At 36.7% G+C, this 20,027-nt stretch overlaps 1 protein-coding gene across 4 annotated transcripts in view; it reads right to left on the bottom strand.

Annotated features, from left to right (window-relative positions):
- Positions 1–10,615, bottom strand: part of phactr4b (phosphatase and actin regulator 4b) — a 30,845-nt gene extending 20,230 nt beyond the window's left edge. Inside the window, exons 1-3 of one of the 4 annotated variants that reach the window (XM_017476327.3) lie at positions 10,492–10,615; positions 2,807–2,931; positions 2,138–2,182 (exon numbers count right to left, since the gene is read on the bottom strand). In XM_017476327.3, the coding sequence (XP_017331816.1) occupies positions 2,138–2,150 (13 nt within the window). In that variant the 5' untranslated portion in view covers positions 2,151–2,182; positions 2,807–2,931; positions 10,492–10,615. The remainder of the gene's footprint in view (positions 1–2,137; positions 2,183–2,806; positions 2,932–10,491) is intronic. The other 3 variants (XM_017476306.3, XM_017476336.3, XM_047157316.2) reach the window with 3 other exon arrangements.
- Between the last annotated feature and the right edge of the window lie 9,412 nt (positions 10,616–20,027).

Here is a 20,027-nt window from a genome sequence, read left to right as displayed (position 1 = left end):
CAGCACAGTGCATTAGAGGAAAATGAGTGTACTTGTGCCACATTTATGAATGACGCTCACATACTTCCCATGCAAAGCTTCATTTCCTCCATTTATTATTTCTCTAACCACATAATTTACAGAGGTCACCTTTTTGCAGAATTGCCTCAGTAACTAGGTTAAGATATATTAAACATAGCATAAGTAATATGTCTCATTCGGTCTATATGCCTCAGTAATTCAGTGATTTGATAAATGCACTTAAATGACTGGCTCATTACAGCATTGGAAGTGCACCCACCGTATCTCACATGCCCGAGACAGAGACAAACTAAGAAGTGGCAGAGAAGCCAAAACACATACTTAGCAGTCAAGTAGTGCAATACTTCCCTGTTTAATAAGCCACACATTCTAAAATTCATCCCAACTTGCACAGCTGACACCCAGTAGAGGTTAGACAGAGCTAACAATGGAAATGGGGGAAGGCCATTTGACATAATCAGACTGTAGCAATGACACACATGAGGAGGAACATAGTCAAGAGAACTGGGAAGATGAATAAGGAAAAAAGGGGTGAATCAGTAATCCAGCCAAACTACAGAGGAAGCAAAAATGCCGGTGCATGTTTACTGTGGCACTTTCATTCTAGACCACAGTGATAACTCTTCCAAGAGGCTGTGAATATAGACATTCACATATAGACTAAATGTGTGGTTCTCACCACAGGGGAACTTTAATGATTATGGAAGGTTATGTCTGAGACTCTGACAGAAGTCAGATGTGGCTAGTTGTTTCAAAACGCTCATTTTTGACATATACAGCTCCTCCACTTAACATTGCCTCCAGAGCTACTAAAAAACACTACCTAGGCTTAAAGAACAGAATGATACTGCTAGAGGCCAAGCTTTCTGAACTTACAAGTAGCATGACTGGTAAATATGGAGGGGCCCTTTTGTCCTGAGTACTTGGATATTTGTGGTTAACGTTTTTTCCCTCACGTTTAGAGATCCTGCACTGCCCAAAATACAGTGCTGAGCAGATATTTTATTAAAGTTGCCAGAATGTAAATGAATTAAAAATAAATAAATCACTGACAACAAACCCAAACCATTAGGATACAGGTATTTTTTTTTTTTTTTTATTAATTTAGTATTTGACATAGTAATTTACTAATTGTTTACAAAATGTTCTTTATGGTAACATTTTAAACTAAGCAAACCAAGTATTTCCTGTGACTATACACAATCAATCAATATTCAAAATATATAATTTCATGGGATAAATAAAACATTTAAACTTTCATTCTTACACAAAGGCCTTAGGTAAACATTTCACAGCCATAAAATTCAGAGGCAAACCCTAATAATATTTTCTCTCAGAGCAGCTATGAAATTCCCAAACCATTAAACCACAACAACATAAAATTGCACACTGAAACCTCAGGGAGCCGGACAGAGGGGTAGCGGTATGAATAAAAGTGAATTGAATCTTCCTTGAAAAGAGCTCTAACACGTTCAGAATACACTGGCAACACAGGCACCATCCCAAAACAAAACAAAACCGAATGAGCTCTAGTGATGATAAAGCGGGCTGCAGTCCTATTTCTGTGTCCTAGTTACAGCGTCTACACTGGGGCACTGATCCAAACATGCATAGCCCACTGGTTAGTTCTGCCCGAGCCCAGAACCTGCTGCTGTGACCTGGAAAACGTGCTACACTCAACTGTGTGATGAAGTGGACACATGACCATGGTGAACTTGAGAAAAGAGTTATCCAGGTGTTTCAGTGATGCTGATACTCAAAACCAAACTGGCCCAATAGTCGTCCATACCAGTAACAAGGACAAAATCATGATATTAGTATTATAAAGGTGCTATGTGCCTATCATTTTTCAGCTGGATAGTTGCATATGTGCGTGAGATGCAAGCCAAACATAGATCTAGATGTTGATAATGCAATGATGTTAACTGATGCTAAATGATGTTGATTCCATGAATAACCCAATAGCCCAATATATCCAATGACGTAAATGCTGTCTTGATGACATTTATTTAAACATCGAGATGAAACATGTGAAACAGCTCACCATAACCCTTAACAGCAGCATAGAAAAACAATACAAACAAGTATGTGCTCTGTGAAACAATCACTCACTCACCATGATCTTCCATCACAGAATCTGACACAAATCACTGAGTCGATCCTATGGATGCAAATGAACAAAGATGATTAAAACAGCTTCATTCCTTCTTTGACACATTATATAATCAGTGATAAAATTCTCCATGAGATCACATTTGTCATTTATACAACACATAATATGCATCACAATAGTCATTAATAAGGCCATTATGACAGAGCACACACACTTTCTTTCAAACCTTTAATAGCTACTCTAGTAAAATGCAGCAAAAAACATTTCTATTATACCTACAAAACAATACATCCGAACATTTCAACAGTAAAACTTGCTTTTGGAATCTGTTGATTTCTGTTTATGTTGTTTTAAATTGTCTTGTTGGTGCAGGATACACCCGCAATTACATTTTAATATGCTGGATTTTTTTTCTTGCCGATAAACTGTAAAATGGAGGTACATGTTTTCACCCAGAAATCATAGGGGATGCAAACATTTGCACTCAGCCATAGCTGTGCACCTGAATGCTTTTATAATAGAAGAGTTTAGCAAACCTCTCCCAAATGCTACTTTCAATCATTTCGTCATACTGCATTTATGCAGAATATTCAATATTTCAGGCTTCAAGTGCAAACTTTATGTGACTAATATTAAAAGAGTGGTTGTCGCCCACAAAGTCTGAACACTGACAGCTAACACTGGAAACGCACTGTGTAGAAGGTCATTGGCCTTGTAAGGGGGTGTTTGTTCTCAGTGTGTCCAGTTCACAGGTCTCAGAGCAGCAGATACGGTACATGGGCTCGCTTCTGCTGAATCTGTACAGGTCAGAAAGGGGAGGTTTAAATTAGCAGGAACAGATAAGCACTTAAACATAGACACAGTATCAGAGTAAAGAGAGTCATCGATAACAAGCTTCTAATCTCACTGGGTCCTGACCATTTCTGAATAATTTTGGTTATATTACTTACCAGAGTGCCAGGAGAATCTGGCACTTTTCAGTAATATTTGAAATGGCTTCAAATGGCACTCTTTTCCTATATTATATTTAAACTCAGGGTTACATGGCTGGTAAAGTTAAAGCCTATAATGTGATACTAAGGGCTTAAAAATAATTTTCTTAAGGAATCACAGCATGATTCATTGAAGAAAATGTTAAGGCGTAAAAGGCTCAAGTTGATCAGGTTTATCAGACTGTAATGGACTGAGAGCAAGACAAGATGTGGAATAAGTGGATGGATGAGGCAGAGAGGAGAACATTGAGGAGATAGAGAGAGACGATGAGAGAGATCTGCGATACAGGGAGAAAGACAGAAAGTGGAAGAGAGAGTGATGAAGGGAAAGTGAGAAATGCTAATGAACATCTCCAGAGACAGAGCGATCGATCGGAGTGAGGCAGAACAGGCCAGCTTCCCTTTCATGCCATATCGCAGCAACAGAACAAGAGGCTGGAAAAAAAATCTCTCCATGTATGATCAATGTAAGGCACCAACAAAACAAAATCACTAAACTGGTTCAAATTTAATACACATTTTAACATTTTAAACATGACAAGTGCTTTGCAATGCCACTGTAACTGACTAGCTATAGGAGTCTGACCTGCAGATCCAACACACTGTAACAAAAATGGTAATGGGAAAAAGACTGCAAGCTTAATTTTAGTCCTGTTTGTAGGCCCATTTTTCAGGGAAAATTAAGCTCAGAAAAAGAACACAGGTCCTATATGTATATGTACATAAAAAGCTGGTAGAGTATGCTGGGGATGCTGGTGTGCTTTAAAGTAATGTGTACAGTAAATGTAAGTCCACCAGTGTAACATTACATATAGTGCATCTGTATATACAGACTGAGAGGAAACAAGAGAAATAATGATTTTCTAATACGATACAATATTTTAAATCAATGGCTGAACATTAAGTTTAGCATATGTTAACGATTCAAGCACACAGCTGACACAAACAGAGTTAATGCTAGGGTTAAGAAGGCTGAGGTTTGCAAGAACTTGACAGTAAGCCTCACCAGCTTCACATTTTTGAGGTTTCAGCAACCAAAATAATCCTACAACTGTAGGATTCCAAGACTTCCTTGGAAATTGCATGTTCTGTCAATGCACATCAAAAAACCCCATCAAGTTAAAAGGGACAGACAATTTTTATGGCCATATAGGGTCTACAAAAACACCAAGCAATTTATCTATGTCTAGGTGAAGCAGCTGATGTGCCATTTGGTTTGGACAATGGTGTAGAGTTTCACATGCTTGTTTTTTGAGCTGCAGTATGGTGATTGTGTGTGCTCTGTACACAACGATTTACAATTAAGTGGCTATCCTGCTAGATGATGTACTGGGAAGCTTTATATGAAAAGACAGCCTGTCCTAATACTCTCTTGCACTCATCATAAACAATATACCAATAAAAAGGAGCACATTGACTCATACAGTGTTAAGTTACATATGCAATATGTATATACAATAAAATGAGATCACCGATGCAGAAATAGAAAGACGAACTCTTAGCCGTGTACTCAGGTGATTATCAATTCATGATTCAAATGGCAGCAGTCTGTGACACAGGCTAAAGCTATACATTTCAGTTTAGATTTTCTCTTGCTTTAGGGCTTCCAGGCTCACCCTCCTATTTCTCAAAGCATTTAATGAACTGCTTCATTTGATTCACCACATGGAAAGTAGATCTGCGCTTGGTACATTACCAGGACTGACATTTTTGCAACACTGACAAAGCAATACTCTGGCAGTATAAGGCTGGCCACTGGCTGTTGGAGAAAATGTTTAAGCTTGACAATATTTAGTTACAGATGTGGATGCAGTCTATAAAAAGTGAGGCTGTGTACACGCCCTTCTGCCTCAAAGAAGCTCATGCTAACAATAAATTCTTATCCCAAACACAGCAATCCTTTCTAATCAAACTGACATTTGAGGTCAGATTATTTGACTATGCTCTAGCTACCATTCGTTATCATGACTTTTTTTTTAAATGAGACTGTCTTTATTCAGATAAATTTATCAAAATGCATTTACCTTTCGATACGAGTAAAAATCTCAAAATTTCATGTACTATTGCAGATCTTTTTTAAGAACCGATAAATAAAGTGAATCCTAAAATTAATTCCAAAGTTAATTTTTTCCTTCAGACTTGTTTTTTGTGTTTTTATTCCATTCAGCTGAATCCCATCGAGAATAATGTATTTTGAAATGTAAATTGTTGCAAAGATGCAGTAACTACAAGACTGAGTCGAATACTTGCTTGCTGTTGCATAACTTCAGTCTGTGGAGAGCACAATGGCTGCCGAAATGAAACATGGAGTCAGTGGAACAGAGATGGTGAGGTATCAGCGTCCTATAAGAACCCAGAAGTCAGTTTTTCCAGTTACTGTAAATCTGCTTTAGTTCTCACACTTCTTAGTGTATGGCATATAAACTGTGGTGAATCACACACTGCGATATGGAAGAGCGTACAGGTGACTTCCTTTTTAAAAACAAAGCATGCGGGTTTGTGTGTGTGTGACGTGTGCAAACATGAACTGCCAGGACACACACACACACACATATGTTTATATATATATATATATATATATATATATATATATATATATATATATATATATATATATATATATATATATATATATATATATAACATGTGTGTGTGTCCTGGCAGTTCATGTATGTGTGTGTGTATATATATATATATATATATATATATATATATATATATATATAGACATGACTATATCATGAGTGTAAATGATCTATGATGAATAATTCTCTTATTTTTAAGTGGAGTTTAAATGCAGTGCTTTAAACACAGATGTGCATATGTGGTGTGATTAGGGCTAACACACACACACACACACACCTCAGGATGGGAAGTGTGAAAATGGGATGTAACTGGCCTAGTTCCTGATTGAGCGTTAACTCCTGACGAACCGCCATGCACCAGTTGAGATGAGGCTGTTAAAAAGAAGCCCCTTAGGGAACAAAGCTCTGATGTACTGTAAATTAAACGGGGAACCTGTGTAGCAGGAAGAAAATATATAAAAAGAATGTGCTCTTTTATTGCAGGAACCAACATCGACAACTCTGGTTTATTTGCTGCAGATTAAGATGAGAATGTGTCAGTGCATGACCTTTCCTGAGGACTTTTTTTAGTTATCTGTTTTGACATTTTGTGTTATCACTGGTTTAACACAGCAGCAGCTTAGCAATTATACTTGACAAATTGCAGTAGTAGATATAATTCCATTCAGCTACGTTAATCAAGAAGTTTTTTTCCTGAGGGTCTTCATCAGAAATATTTAAAATAGTATCCCGTCAGCTAGTAAATAATGCATGATGGTTAATATTGGCAAGCTATTAGGTCCTAGAACAAAGTAATGACACAAAGAAATGAAGTCAGAATACAAGTGTGAAAAACGATGCCCCAGTGGATCATCCATCTATTAAACACTAAGAGGGAAAAAGTGGCACTGCATCTAACAGCATCATGTGATGGTAAACCAAACAAACATGCCTTATTACTGTTAAAAGGCTCTTCTGCCACATTGCTTTGTGCAAATGAAAACAGGGCTACAATTTGAACGACTAATAATAGCTTAACACACATAAATGTAGGTTTACTGATGATCAGGTTGCAGTACCACAAAATGCTCCTTTCGCCTACCACAATCAACACAAAAGGAAATGGGGAACAGGAAAATGCAGGACAGATATTAGACATTACTGACAAATTTGAAGCAATTGACATCTTTCATGGGATGCAAGAATTGAGTTTTGTAATGGGAATAAGTGTATCAAGCCCTTAACATTTAAATAGCATCCCAACTTGTGATTTAACAGCTTGCCCACAGGTTCAGATTTGGGTAGAAATTAGGAGTTCAATAATCAGAAATCCTGTATGCTCACTCAAGGAGTTTCAATACGTTTCAATTTCACATTCTCTTGCCAAAGAAGAGAACAACTCAAACCTGACCCAACGTGCTCATACTCACAGACGCTGCTTCAGATGCTGGCCTATACCAATGGCTAGATCCAGTCAGACAAGTGTCTACATGGGAGCTGTGGAGAAAGATCAGCAGCCTGTTTGATCTCCTTCTGGCACAGTGATCTTAGCCCAGATCATGAGCACCTACGCATCCTAGTCCCGATCTAGAATGAGAGGACGACAGCATTCGCTCCAATTCCGGGCCGCCTGTAACGTCATAGCCGTGCTTGTCCCAGAAAAGCTCGGCTCACCACAGGGACTGATGGCCCACTTTACAAGGAGTCCAAAAGGCTGCTCTCTCACTGTTCTCTCTAAACTTTAATCCTCCAGACTCTTCATGTGCAAGATCATATAGCTGACTCAGTCCTGAGAGACATGAGCCTAAAGGAGGGCTTCAGCCCCACAGTCAATACGGTTAAAGCCATACACTGTTTACAACATGCCATGAAGCAGCTAAAGTTAAGCACAAGCTGACTTTGTCAAATAGTTGCCATTTTACTCTTTTAATGCAGTACCACTTTTGGTGATATAAAGCAAGGTTTCCAATATACAGCTTTAAAACACCACAGCCTGGCAGTAATTCATGGTGTTTTAACTTTAGCTGTCCAACATATAAATCACCTCAGACACAGTTAGAAATTAACAACTTGCATAAATCTCCAGCTGTTACACTGAACAGACAATTGACAGTAAGAGTACTACATGGTAAACCCTTCTCCATTACGGGTTTACACCTAAACAAACCAAGTGCACCAGTCCTTAGGACTGTTATATAACTTCTAAGGCTTTGATTTCAGTTACTAAGTAATTTTGCCAGCTGAACAGTTTGTATACATTACATCTTCTTGGATTTGTTTGTGCAAGTAAAGGTTTTTAGCTTACAGCACTGTAACAGCCTGTGAGACTCATCTGATGGTAGCTTCCACCTGAACATTTATTACACTGGGTATATTAAAAAGAGTGATATCTTTGCTCTGCACTTACAGTATTTGGTGCTGTCACACCTCTCCCTGACTGTGCAATTGTTATAATGTTTATTATTATACAATATTTAAATACTTTATACATCTCTTATATATTTCAGATCACTACATGTCTTGCAGTTTGATCTCCATACTGAGATTATATCCAAGGCAGGATTAAACAGTAGATCATGAAAACTGGGTCGCAGGCACAGTAAGCAATAATTGACCTATGGCATGGTCTAATAAGTCCCAGTCTTAGGAAAAAGCTAATAAGAATCTAATCTTTTGCTTTTTGAATTGTTTGTCTTTCAGTTCATAGCACAGGATCAGTCTGTGCACAAAAGAGGTTTACTCGGCAGAGACATGAAGAACTAAAACAAAGCGGGAAAAACTAATTTCAGAGGAGTTTACACTTCAATAAGCAGCAGGTTTTAAATTGGGACAATAATTACATATGAACACAAATACTTAAAAACTTAAAACACTCTCAGAAATAAAGATACTTCACTGTACTTTTCCTTGACACTGGAATGGTAACACCAAGGGCATGTCTTTTGTACCTTTAGTGTGTATCTTTCCGCTGGGAATGCCCAGGTCATGTACCTTTAATTAGAATTTAGAGTAAAGCTTTAAAAAGGTATATCAGTGGTCCGTAAGGTCCAATTATGTCCATCCATACGTTCATTTTCTGTACCGCTTATCCTACACAGGGTCACGGGAAGCCTGGAGCCTCTACCAGAAATGCCAGTCAGCCTACAACGCATGCCTTTGGACTTGGGGAGGAAACTGGAGTACCTGGAGGAAACCCCTGAAGAACGGGGAGAACATGCTAACTCCATACATACAGAGCAGAGGCGGGAGGCGAGAACCAAACCCCCAACCCTGGAGGTGCAAGGCAAATGTCCCCTGCTCCAATTTTGTATCTCAAACCATTTCTAAATGTAAAAAAAAGATTCATTCTAAAGATACACTCTAAATGGCAGCACCTCAGCAACAAGGAAAAGTATAGTTTGGTACCTTAATTTGATGGTTATCACAGATGGCTTCTAAAAAAGCTACATTTTAACATTACATAGACTGAACATCTTTATTTAGAGAATATCACAGAAGATATATAGCCATATAACAAGATGCTGAAACAGGAGTAGGTCATGTTCCATGCTCCTTAATGTAATCTAAGCAGCGATGTTAGAATTAATCATGTGTCCTTCAGCCTACCCTTGAATCAGGTAAAGCATTTTAATGCAAGAGCTCAAACAAACCCATATATGACCCCCATGCAAAATATTACTCCACCTACAATGAAAGCTACAGCAGCCTAAAACCTTGACATATCATGGCAGTACTGTACATACAGCAGCTTAGACACCATTGGTTTAGTGTGAGCAAACCAGATGATGAACTGCTCACAAGGAAAGATTAATTCCGTGCATCAGAGACAGATCCTCACACTTACACACACTGACAGGAGTGATCAATTAGTTCGCTTGGCAGTATTGATTATATAGCTGTCTTATGTTACCCACAAACTGCCCTCTCTTTTAACCGCGATGTGATAGACTAACAAACCGTGTGTGTGTCGGTTTCAATACAGCTCCTACTGCGCTCATGACTGAGATTTGTATTTATATTTATTATATGTATTATTATTATTATTACTATTATTATTAGTTATTGTTGCTATAATGCACACTGCCACTAACGGCTTCATATCGGTCTCCCTCTCAGTCTCTTCATATCTCTCTCTCTCTCTCTCTCTCTCTCTCTCTCTCTCTCACACACACACACACACACACACACACACACACACGTCTCTCATAATAGTTATTTTAAAAAAAAAGGAGGCGTTGGTTCCACAAAAGAAGCTTATATAGCCCATCACCCATCCATCACCTTTCCCTCAATTCTCCCCTCCATCATTTACAACACGTTTGTCCAACACTTCACCATGATTGATAGAAAATGAGCACACTGACTGATAGAAAATGATAAAAGCCAGATGGTGATTATTTATTTAGGGGCTGACTGGATGAAGAGGAAAGTGTCTATAGCATTGCTACTGTCCCATTGTAACATTTAAAGCGTACGCTTTTGTAAGTTTGTAGGTCGCGATTCAACAGTAAAAAGTAAAGCCCATCGGCCTACCAGTTTTTCATGTGCAGGGAGACAGAAAAGCGCTGCCGAGATGCAGCAGCAGCAGCAGCAGAAGAAGAAGAATAAGCGCGTGCACTGCACACAGCCGCTATTCCACAAAGCTCTCAAATCACGCGCTGCAAGTTTCATTGTAAGAGGCGCGAGCGCTCGGAGCATCTTTATTCTTCTTCTTTGCACAAAGTTTCGATTCTATCTGTCTTTTCTTCAACACGGACAATATTGCTAATCAGTTTTCTTGATAAAAACGATCATTTCTTACCTCGCACTACGGTGTACTCGATGCGTTTTGCCCTGTTCTTTTGCCGACTAATTTTCAAGCGGTGCAAACACGGACACTTCTTTGGCACTCATTTTTTTTCCACCCCATTGAAACTTTTTTTTTAAAGGGACCGGAAATCATCTGACATACACTTTGGTAGTTGTAGTTCTAATAGTATAGATTTCTATTCTTTGTGTTAATGCACTGCACATCAATACCCACAATGCTTTGCAAAGGAAACGACGCCCCCACGCAGTGTCCACCGTTAGCTACCTAAACGCTACTTTCCGTCAGGATAACAATCTTCATATCATACTGGAGGATATTTATAATATCATATAATATATAATATAATATATATTATATATTATCTGAACACGCCTAAACCAAATGCGCATTTAAGCTACTGTTTTATACAACATTAATACTGATTGTTATATCTAAAACAAAATGTAAAAAATAAAAATAAATATTATATATATATATATATATATATATATATATATATATATATATATATATATATATATATATACATACACACACACACACACACACACAGAGAGAGAGAGAGAGAGAGAGAGAGAGAGAGACGATTATTATTATTATTATTATTATTATTATTATTATTATTATTATTATTATTATTATTGTTACTACTATTATTATTATTATATGATTACTAGCCTCATACCATATGGCTCTCGATTCTCAGTTCTAGGTGCCATTTTAAAACAAACAAACAAACGAACGAACGAACGAACAAACAACCAAGCAAACAAAGTAAGTTAGTAAGTAAGTAAGTAAAGCTTGATCAAGAATAACAATGACAAATAACTTGATAACCTAGTAGACAAGTCGGGGAAACAAACAAACAAACAATAAATTTATAAAAACACACTCACCCATGTGTTTGTCACATAAATGGCATCATTATCAATAACAGCTTCATGTTTTATGTACGAGTTTATGCATTATTTCATAGTCGATTAAAATTATTGACAGTTTGATGGACCATGAAACCCTGAGTCTGATGGACAACTGAAATATTTAGATTTGAGCAGAGGAAAAGAAAATATAATTATTACAGATGCTGTGACACAATTAATCTGGTGTATATAAAAAGTTATGCGATTCTGACGTGTAAATATTATCATTTAATACAACACTGCCCTCCAATGGAAACGAAAGGAAAAGAAAGACTGTTGATACAGTTAACATTTCCGAAAGAAAATGATATATTTAGGGATTTATATGGAAACATCTGAAATCTAAAATGACATTTGCTTCTTAAAGCATTAGGACACATATAAATCTGTCGTGGAATCAAAGGTAGCCTACAATTACATTAATGAAAAGAATACAAGTCACAGAATAAAATGATAAATGAATAGCTCCTTTAATGTATGTATTAATACAATTTATTCTAAATGACAATGTGATCATTAAATTTTTTAAGTTCTTCTGTCCTTTATGTTTTTTTAATCTACAGAATGCTTATCTACTGTAATTTTTTTAATTAACATCAAATGTACCTAATTGTTTCAAAACAGTGCACTCCCCCTTTCTTTTTAGTTTTCAATTTACAAACAAGAGCAAATGACCTGGATGTTGAGGAATAGCAGGCCTAATTGCAGTCATTTTGTATTTGCCTAATGCCAACCTTAGTCTTGCTATTTTAAAATTTTGTGATAAGAAAAAACAAAACAAAAAAACTGAAGCCATAAGCTATAAATAAACTGCAAGGGTTTTTGGAAGAAATCAAAGGAATTGATGATATTTGATACATGGATTTGAACTCATTGGGTATCTACAAGTATTTATGTTATGGAGGTGAATTAAAATGTTTTATATTATTACCTTGGGCAAATTAATTATTTTCCATGAAAATAAACAATGTTCAACTAATTACAGTAAACACTACACCACGAACAGTACTCTTCTGGTAGTGAATGCAGCATTAGACTAATGTTGTCATGGTGAACTAAAGCAAAATGAAACAAACAAACTCTTGCACCTGACACTTTTGAATTCAACTGTGCCTAAACCACATGCTCAGTATGAGAAATAGGAAGAAAATGATCCACTCACACAGGAAGTGTCTGAAAGCTTGGTGCTGGTGTGTATTCTTAGTTAAACTCAGTGTGACACAGAGAAACCAGCAAAAGTACAAAGATGTAAGGTACTTTAAAGCAACATTTTGAAGTGGGGATATCATAATCTCATTAAATCTCCCATTCCAGTTATCACAGGAAGGCAAAATACAGATTTTGCCCTTGCTACAACTGAAAGAAACTTTGTGTATAATATAAATGCCTTGAACTGAAATATTACAAAACCCAGACCTAATTTTAGTGCAGTCCCAGCAATTGGTAATTGGGATTTAAAAGGAAACATACTGTTCCAAAACCAGTAGGTACAGCTGAATGTTTTGGTCTAGATTATAGTAAAATTATTATTAAACTAAATCAAGCGACTTATCATTTGGGATACGGATGTGATTGTCTACTAGTTTAATCATGCAAGGTAGTTTTATTTTTAATTGTTAAATGAATTGTTAGCTGCAATTTTTTTAGCAAGCATGCATGCCCAAAAAAAAAAAACATTAGTCAACAAGTGACTAGTAATGTAGATTACTTCTTAAGATTGTGTTATGTCCCCTCGTTCAGATTAAGATCTGAAAGAGGGGACATAATACTAGAGCGCTATAGTGTTAAAGGCCTTTGGGAAATTGAGGTACTATGCTTTACCCAAACAGTTCCAGACATATTGGGTCTGGATTTACATTTACATTTATGGTATTTGGCAGATGCTCTTATTTATACAACAAAACAGTTGAGGGTGAAGGGCCTTGCTCAAGGACCCAGCAGTGGTAGCTTGGCAGTGATGGTATTTGACCATATGACCTTCCAATCAGAAGTCCAATGTCTTAACCACTGAGCAACCACTTTGTTTAAACTTACAATAAACATAGACTAAGCATAAGAATAATGAATGGTCCCATTATTGCATTTTTTAAATCAATTTTTATAATTTAACACTAAGTTTTAGTACTACCATCAACTATACTCCACTATATCACATAAAACGTTAATTTTGCATGCAGGGAGTTTTATCTCCTTTGTGAAGCATAACTAATAATTAATTAATTTCCAACCAGGAATTAGATATTGGTACAAGCATTAAACTCATTTAAAAGCCAACACAAATGCTCTTGTAACCTGATGACATTATTATGATTTTGTTTTTCTTAGAACATCTCACTGAGGGTTCAGAGAACTTGCTAAAGATGTGTAGCTTGACATCTTGCTTGTAAATGATAATTGCTTCCGATATGGGTTTTGTAATGTCATTTGGGTTGCACTGACATAGAAAGGACCTGCCGTGTGGACAATTTTCTAGAAATGATGTGCTGTTTTTTTGTTCTAATATGCTTAGGGATATGGTATCTGTAGTATCCAGAGCACATGAGGTGAACAGTGTGGGTGTGTGTAAAAACATAATGGGGAAATGTCCTGGCTCAGCCACTGTATCCATGATTAGGGAGAGTTATGGAATTTATTGTTATGGAGATTCTTCTTCTAAACATAAATATATCAGCTGTGCAGACTGACAGTGCTGAATAGACCTTTATAATTTACTATTTCTAGTTGCAATTTTCTTGTATAAGATGTACCAATGTCTACAGTGTCCTGTAAGTGATACTTGCTAGGCAGCCTCCCCTACAGCACTGCTCTAATAATAGCTCAGTAATAGGCAGTGAGAGAGTGTGCCGCAGACAGAATGTGCAGGAACGCCAGTGTTTAGTGGACAGCTGCTTGAATATCTAGAATGCCATTAAACAGCATCTGCTGCACCAGATCTTACCATATTTGCTTTCTTTTAAACTGTATATGTTAGAAGTAGAAGGAAATAGGAATGTCTGAACATTAGAAAAAGTTAGATACTTTTAGAGTAATGTAAATCTTTTTTTATTAATAATTTTTTTTATTAATATATTCCGTTATTGAAAATGAGTTAAAATAATGTAATTTAACTGTCATAGATGCATACATTAAGAGCATAAAGAATTAGAATTACTGAGCACAATTCACTAATTCAGTTCAATGCAATTTTATTCCTATAGCGCTTTTAAGAATGTATACATTTTTAATTTATAAATTTATCCCTGATGAGCAAGCCAGAGGCGATGGTGGCGAGGAAAAACTCCCTGAGATGATATGAGGAAGAAACCTTGAAGGGAACCAGACTCAAAAGGGAACCCATCATCATCTGGGTGACCCTGGATAGTGCGATTTTAAATAAATTCCTTCTATAACTGTGTACTACATGGTCAAAAAGTGCAATTGCGTAAAAATTGTAAGTTTACACAGAATTGTGCAAAAACAAACAGTTCTGTGGGCAGCAGTTCTGTGGGCACAAATGACTTCTTGTTGAGAGAGCTCAGAGAAGAATAGCCAGACTAGTTCAAGCTGACAGGAAGGCTATGGTAACTCAAAGAACTATGCTTTACAACATGGTAAGAAGAAAAGGGTCTCAGAATGCACAAGTCAAAGCCTTGAGGTGGATGGTCTACAACAGCAGGGGCCACATCATGTTCCACTCCTGACAGCCAAGAACAGGAATCTGAGGCTGCAGTGCGCTCAGGCTCACAGAAATTGGGCAGTTGAAGAGTGGAAAAACACCATGCAATTTTAATATGTAAACTTCTGCTCTTTTTTTCTTCTGATCTTTTTTTATAGTCATAAATGTGCCATCAAAGTCATATCAAAGTCACACAAAAGCTACACCCAAATACGCAAATAAACATTTACAAGCATGTACACATTAACCAAGTCAGCTTGAGAAATATCCTGCTTGTAGACATGCTTTATATGTCTGTAACATTGTTATTCTTTCAAGCACAGCAATTTTACCAACTAAATTTGGTCTGTTATGAAATTTGATCATTTTAAATGACACAAAATTACTCTTGAATTGAGTTGCCAGGCATTAAACAAAATGCTCCAGTGCCACACAATCCATGAAATCAAAATGATTTTCTTCAACACCCGTGATAAATGTTACTTATATGTCAAGCCATGCCTAAAATATGACTTGACCAAAATGTATCTGCCGTGAAGTGACTCAAATCAAGGCCAGATGTGGCAGCCTCTCCACCTGCTACCCCATATACTGCCTTCTCCTAAAAGTGAACAGGAAGCCAGTCAGATGTTTTTAACATGCAGGGGGTTACATTCTGCACATTCAACTTTATCTGTTTATGGTATGGTCATTATATTTAGTGCTTAAGGTCTTTTGCTGCTTTTCCAGCTCACCTAGTGCCTTCCATAAAGTTTTGTTTTATGGAAGCTGAGGCAAATTAACTGTCAATGTATGACATGATCAGAAAAAGTTGGATTTATCATAAAACTTGCCTCGGGTGATGTCACTCTTTGTATGTCTACCAGACCGATAAAATATAAAACTTTTCTAACTAGGCTAGATTGGTGTCAGTAGCCAAGGGGAGGCACAACCAAGCTATAGGTTTAGCTGCTACAGAGCCATGGAAAGTACATTATCTTTTCTTATGCTCAGCTCATATCATGTTCACGTAAATGGAAACTTATATAGACATTTACACACCTTGTTTTCCTGCTAAGCATCAGAGAATGTTACTGGTTCAGTTTTAACCCCTTTACTGGTATAAAAAAAACCCCCACAAAAATCTGTGTATATCCATATTTCTTCACACTGACTGTGAGAGCTAGCATTTGGCAGAATTTTGAGCTGTCAGCCGATAAGACAGGAGTATTTCCACGTATTGTCCTGTAAACCCTGTCTGACTGGCCTCGCCTTCGTTCACTGAAGATATAAAATTACAACACCGTCTTCTTTTACTGACAAACCGCTCCAGGTGGATAATGGATTTTCGGGGCTACAGCCCCCAATGCCCGGGCCAGGTTACACCCCTGCCTAAAAACAATATTATCAAGTAATATTATGATAGGCAAATGTGTCACCTTTTGTGCTTCCCCCGGTAAATTCAGCATCTGGCTCATATTCAAGATCTGGGTCATTTGAGGCTATTATCGTGATCATAATCATCAAAATCAATAGTTTGTTTGCAGACAGCTTCATCATCAGATCCATGATCCACCAGTATTTGATTAGAGACTTGTTCTGCAGTAAAGCACTGAAACATGTCAACTTTTGTAACAGTTCTTTTTTGTCTGGGGCCTTATGATTGACACATTATATCGTCATTGTTTACCAAACATTCCCACCTTGAGGAATAAAAGAGAATTGCAGTTATTGAGTGATTCAATATTGTTGCGAGAGGTTCAATATTGTTGCGCAGAAAAATATACTTACACCATTACATACCTCGTGTCACCCTATAGACCCTATAGACTTTTTACAATAAATTAATAACAAAACAGATATTATTCAACAATTTAATTTTTTTTCTTGTTAAATTCTTGATAATAAATAGATTGAGGAACACTAAGAAGGTGGAGGTCTAATGTGAAAAAATGAACGAGGGGGAGGGTACTGAATGACGTCCCTGGTCGCCAACAATCCGACGTATGTGTTTTAGGGTTAAACCTTAAACTGTTAATTTATGTCCAACTGTATTCAAATGAACATTTTTTGTGGTAAAAGAAGTAGGTGTTAATGAAACCCTGTGGATTTTGTCAACAGGGAGTACTACGAAACACATCAAAGCATGATGATGGGTAAAAATATCACACTTGAAACAGCAGAGAGCGCTGCATGAGGCTGTATTTGCACTGATTAATGCCATTATAGCATAAATGTTACTACCAAGATCAAGCAAGAATAAATGGGAAAAACATGTTCTGGAAAAAAAATATTTTAATAAGTGTGTATGTTAGGTTTATTCCACTTCCATTATGATTATGATGATAGTGATTATTATTATTATTATTATTATTATTATTATTATTATTATTATTATTATTATTATTATTATTATTATTGTGGAGCAATAATAGTTCTGGTTCAAAGCAACATATAGGACTTAGCTGAGCAAGCACCTCTTATAGTTATACATTACATGTTTTCTATAAAGTTTTTCATTTCATGTTGAAATCAATATACTGTTAATTACACACCTGAAATGGTTTGTGGCTTTGCATATTTATGAGATATACATAACATATAAATAGCACTTGACATTTTGATTTACACTGCACTGACTGTTCAAAATAACTTTCATGTTTACTAATACAATGACTGAAATTATTTACGTGATAAGCTCCAGGGTGCTGACTCACACTGCATCATATTATATTATACACACTGTACAGTGGTAGTGGGTAAAGTTGACACTAAGCATGATCCTAATAAACATTTGATCAAATTTAAAGGCTTGATGCATTTTATATTTCCAGCTCACAAGAACAGAGTTAGTGGCAAACTACCATTCCTCAAGGATTATGTGCACGATCTGTGAATATGAACAGAAGCTCTAAATGTTATTGTAGTCCATCTCTATCCCTGGCACCTCTATTCCTGGCACTCCTATAGACCAACACATTGTCATTTTTTGCTTTTGTTCAAAAATGCTTTTCTCTGCATTATCTCAGGTTTGGTTGCCTCAATAATGAGCAACTCTTTGTTCAACTTTATGTTTCAACTTGTTGAATATACACAGTTGCCTAATAGTGGCATTCACTGCTTGTTTTTTTCTCCAGATTAGGGACTGTGCTCAGAAAATGTATCTTTTATCCCCACTTTATGACATAAAATAAATGTTGGTGAGCTGTTTGTTAAATGTTTTGTGCATATTTCCCTGTGGCTCGCACACATAATCCATACATATGTGAAGGTCTTTGTGATTCGGGGCATTTTATCTAGTAGCATGAAGTCAAGATTAGTGGATTAGATATGATAATAAAAATGTCTTCATCTATGGGTATTCACAGTTCAGCAGAGCTGTGGAAAAAATCCCTAGTATTTTATATCTCTGTGTTTGAATAACACCTATAATATCATGGAACTTGTTAGCTACTTGGCAAATACTGGCATGTAGAGGTGTGAAATGGCGTGAAACCATTGACATAAAGGTTTTATGACAGCAGTGTAAATGGTGTTGAAGACTCCTTAACCTTCAGAGATGACTAAGACAAGATAGCTTCCCTGCTCTCCCAACCAGTTGATCTCTTTATCCAACTGATATACACTGTACTCCTCAAAGATGTGTCATTTGTCCTTTGGACACAGGAAGAGCTTAAAGTCATAATTTTAACTCTTTTTGTACCTTGCACTTCATAGCCTCCTGAGATCTAAGAAAACTAACAGCAGTTCTGCTATTAGTGTCGGCAACTCAAATCACTGTTTTATATTAATATGTTTGATCTAATGTTATTGTTCCTATAGTAATAGCTAATTCACAGGGAATGTGGGAATATGATGGCAGATGCCGACTTTTTTTTTTTTTTTTTTTTAAACATTTGTTAAACATTTATGGAAGGAGTCTCCAATTTCAGCACTTTATAAGTTTCAAGTCATCTTCAGGACAGGGGACTTGACTCTTTCTGGTTTCTTGGTAACATGACAAGCTGTGTCATGTTGCTCTGCTTTGTGTCACATCACACCACCCCATCAACTATTTTCCTATAAGAGCACATCCTAAAGTGTTTAATTTCTTAGACATAACTTATTCAGTGTACCACAAGCAGACAGAGCAGAGTCTGAATCTTCCCACCCAAAGGAATTCATGAGATGTATGCGATGCAATAATCTAGCTGTTTAACCAGCCATCAACCAATTAACCAGAAGCAAGTGCAAGAGGACTAGAATATACACTATATGGTCAAATGTTTGTGGACACCTGATGATCACACTCATATGTGCTTTTTAAATATCCCATTCAAATGTAGTCCACCTTTACTGTTATAATATCCTCCACTCTTCTGGGAAGGTTTTCCACTAGATTTTGGAGCATGGCTGTAGGGATTTGCTCATTCAGCCACAAGAGCATTAGTGAGTTCAAGCACTGATGTCAGGTGAGGAGGCCTGGTGTGCAGTCTGTTTTCTAGTTCATCCCAAAAGTCACATCATGATCAATATAGCTTAAAATGACTGATGCCTTTCAAACATTTGAATGATAAATATATTTGAAATATTTAAAGCAGAAGCACATTGATGGATGTTTCCAGTTAGAATGAAAGGCAGAAAACAAGATTAACAGTTTAATGACTCCATTATAAACCCATATCTACTCCATATCTACTTCACTGCCGATGATTAGTTAAAGAGTGAGGAAAACTGGAACTAAAATGCTAAGCATGAAGTTAAATTTAATAACCTCACAGCAGAGCTTAAGTATTCTAAACCCTTGACATAAATCATGCTTTCCCAGATAATAGTAATATTACGGTAAATGATTAATGCAATGATTGTTCTTGCAATATCTGACAAAGTGTAGCAGGGCTCACTTGTCCTCCATCACAGAGTGGATCACATCTTGAAAATGGGATCTGGCTGGAATGTTCTTAGAAACGGGAACACTTGCATATGGCTCTACA

Source organism: Ictalurus punctatus, chromosome 1 (genome assembly GCF_001660625.3).
Source record: "Ictalurus punctatus breed USDA103 chromosome 1, Coco_2.0, whole genome shotgun sequence".
Taxonomy (NCBI): Eukaryota; Metazoa; Chordata; class Actinopteri; order Siluriformes; family Ictaluridae; genus Ictalurus; species Ictalurus punctatus.
This window is presented reverse-complemented; position numbering and strand designations above follow the sequence as displayed.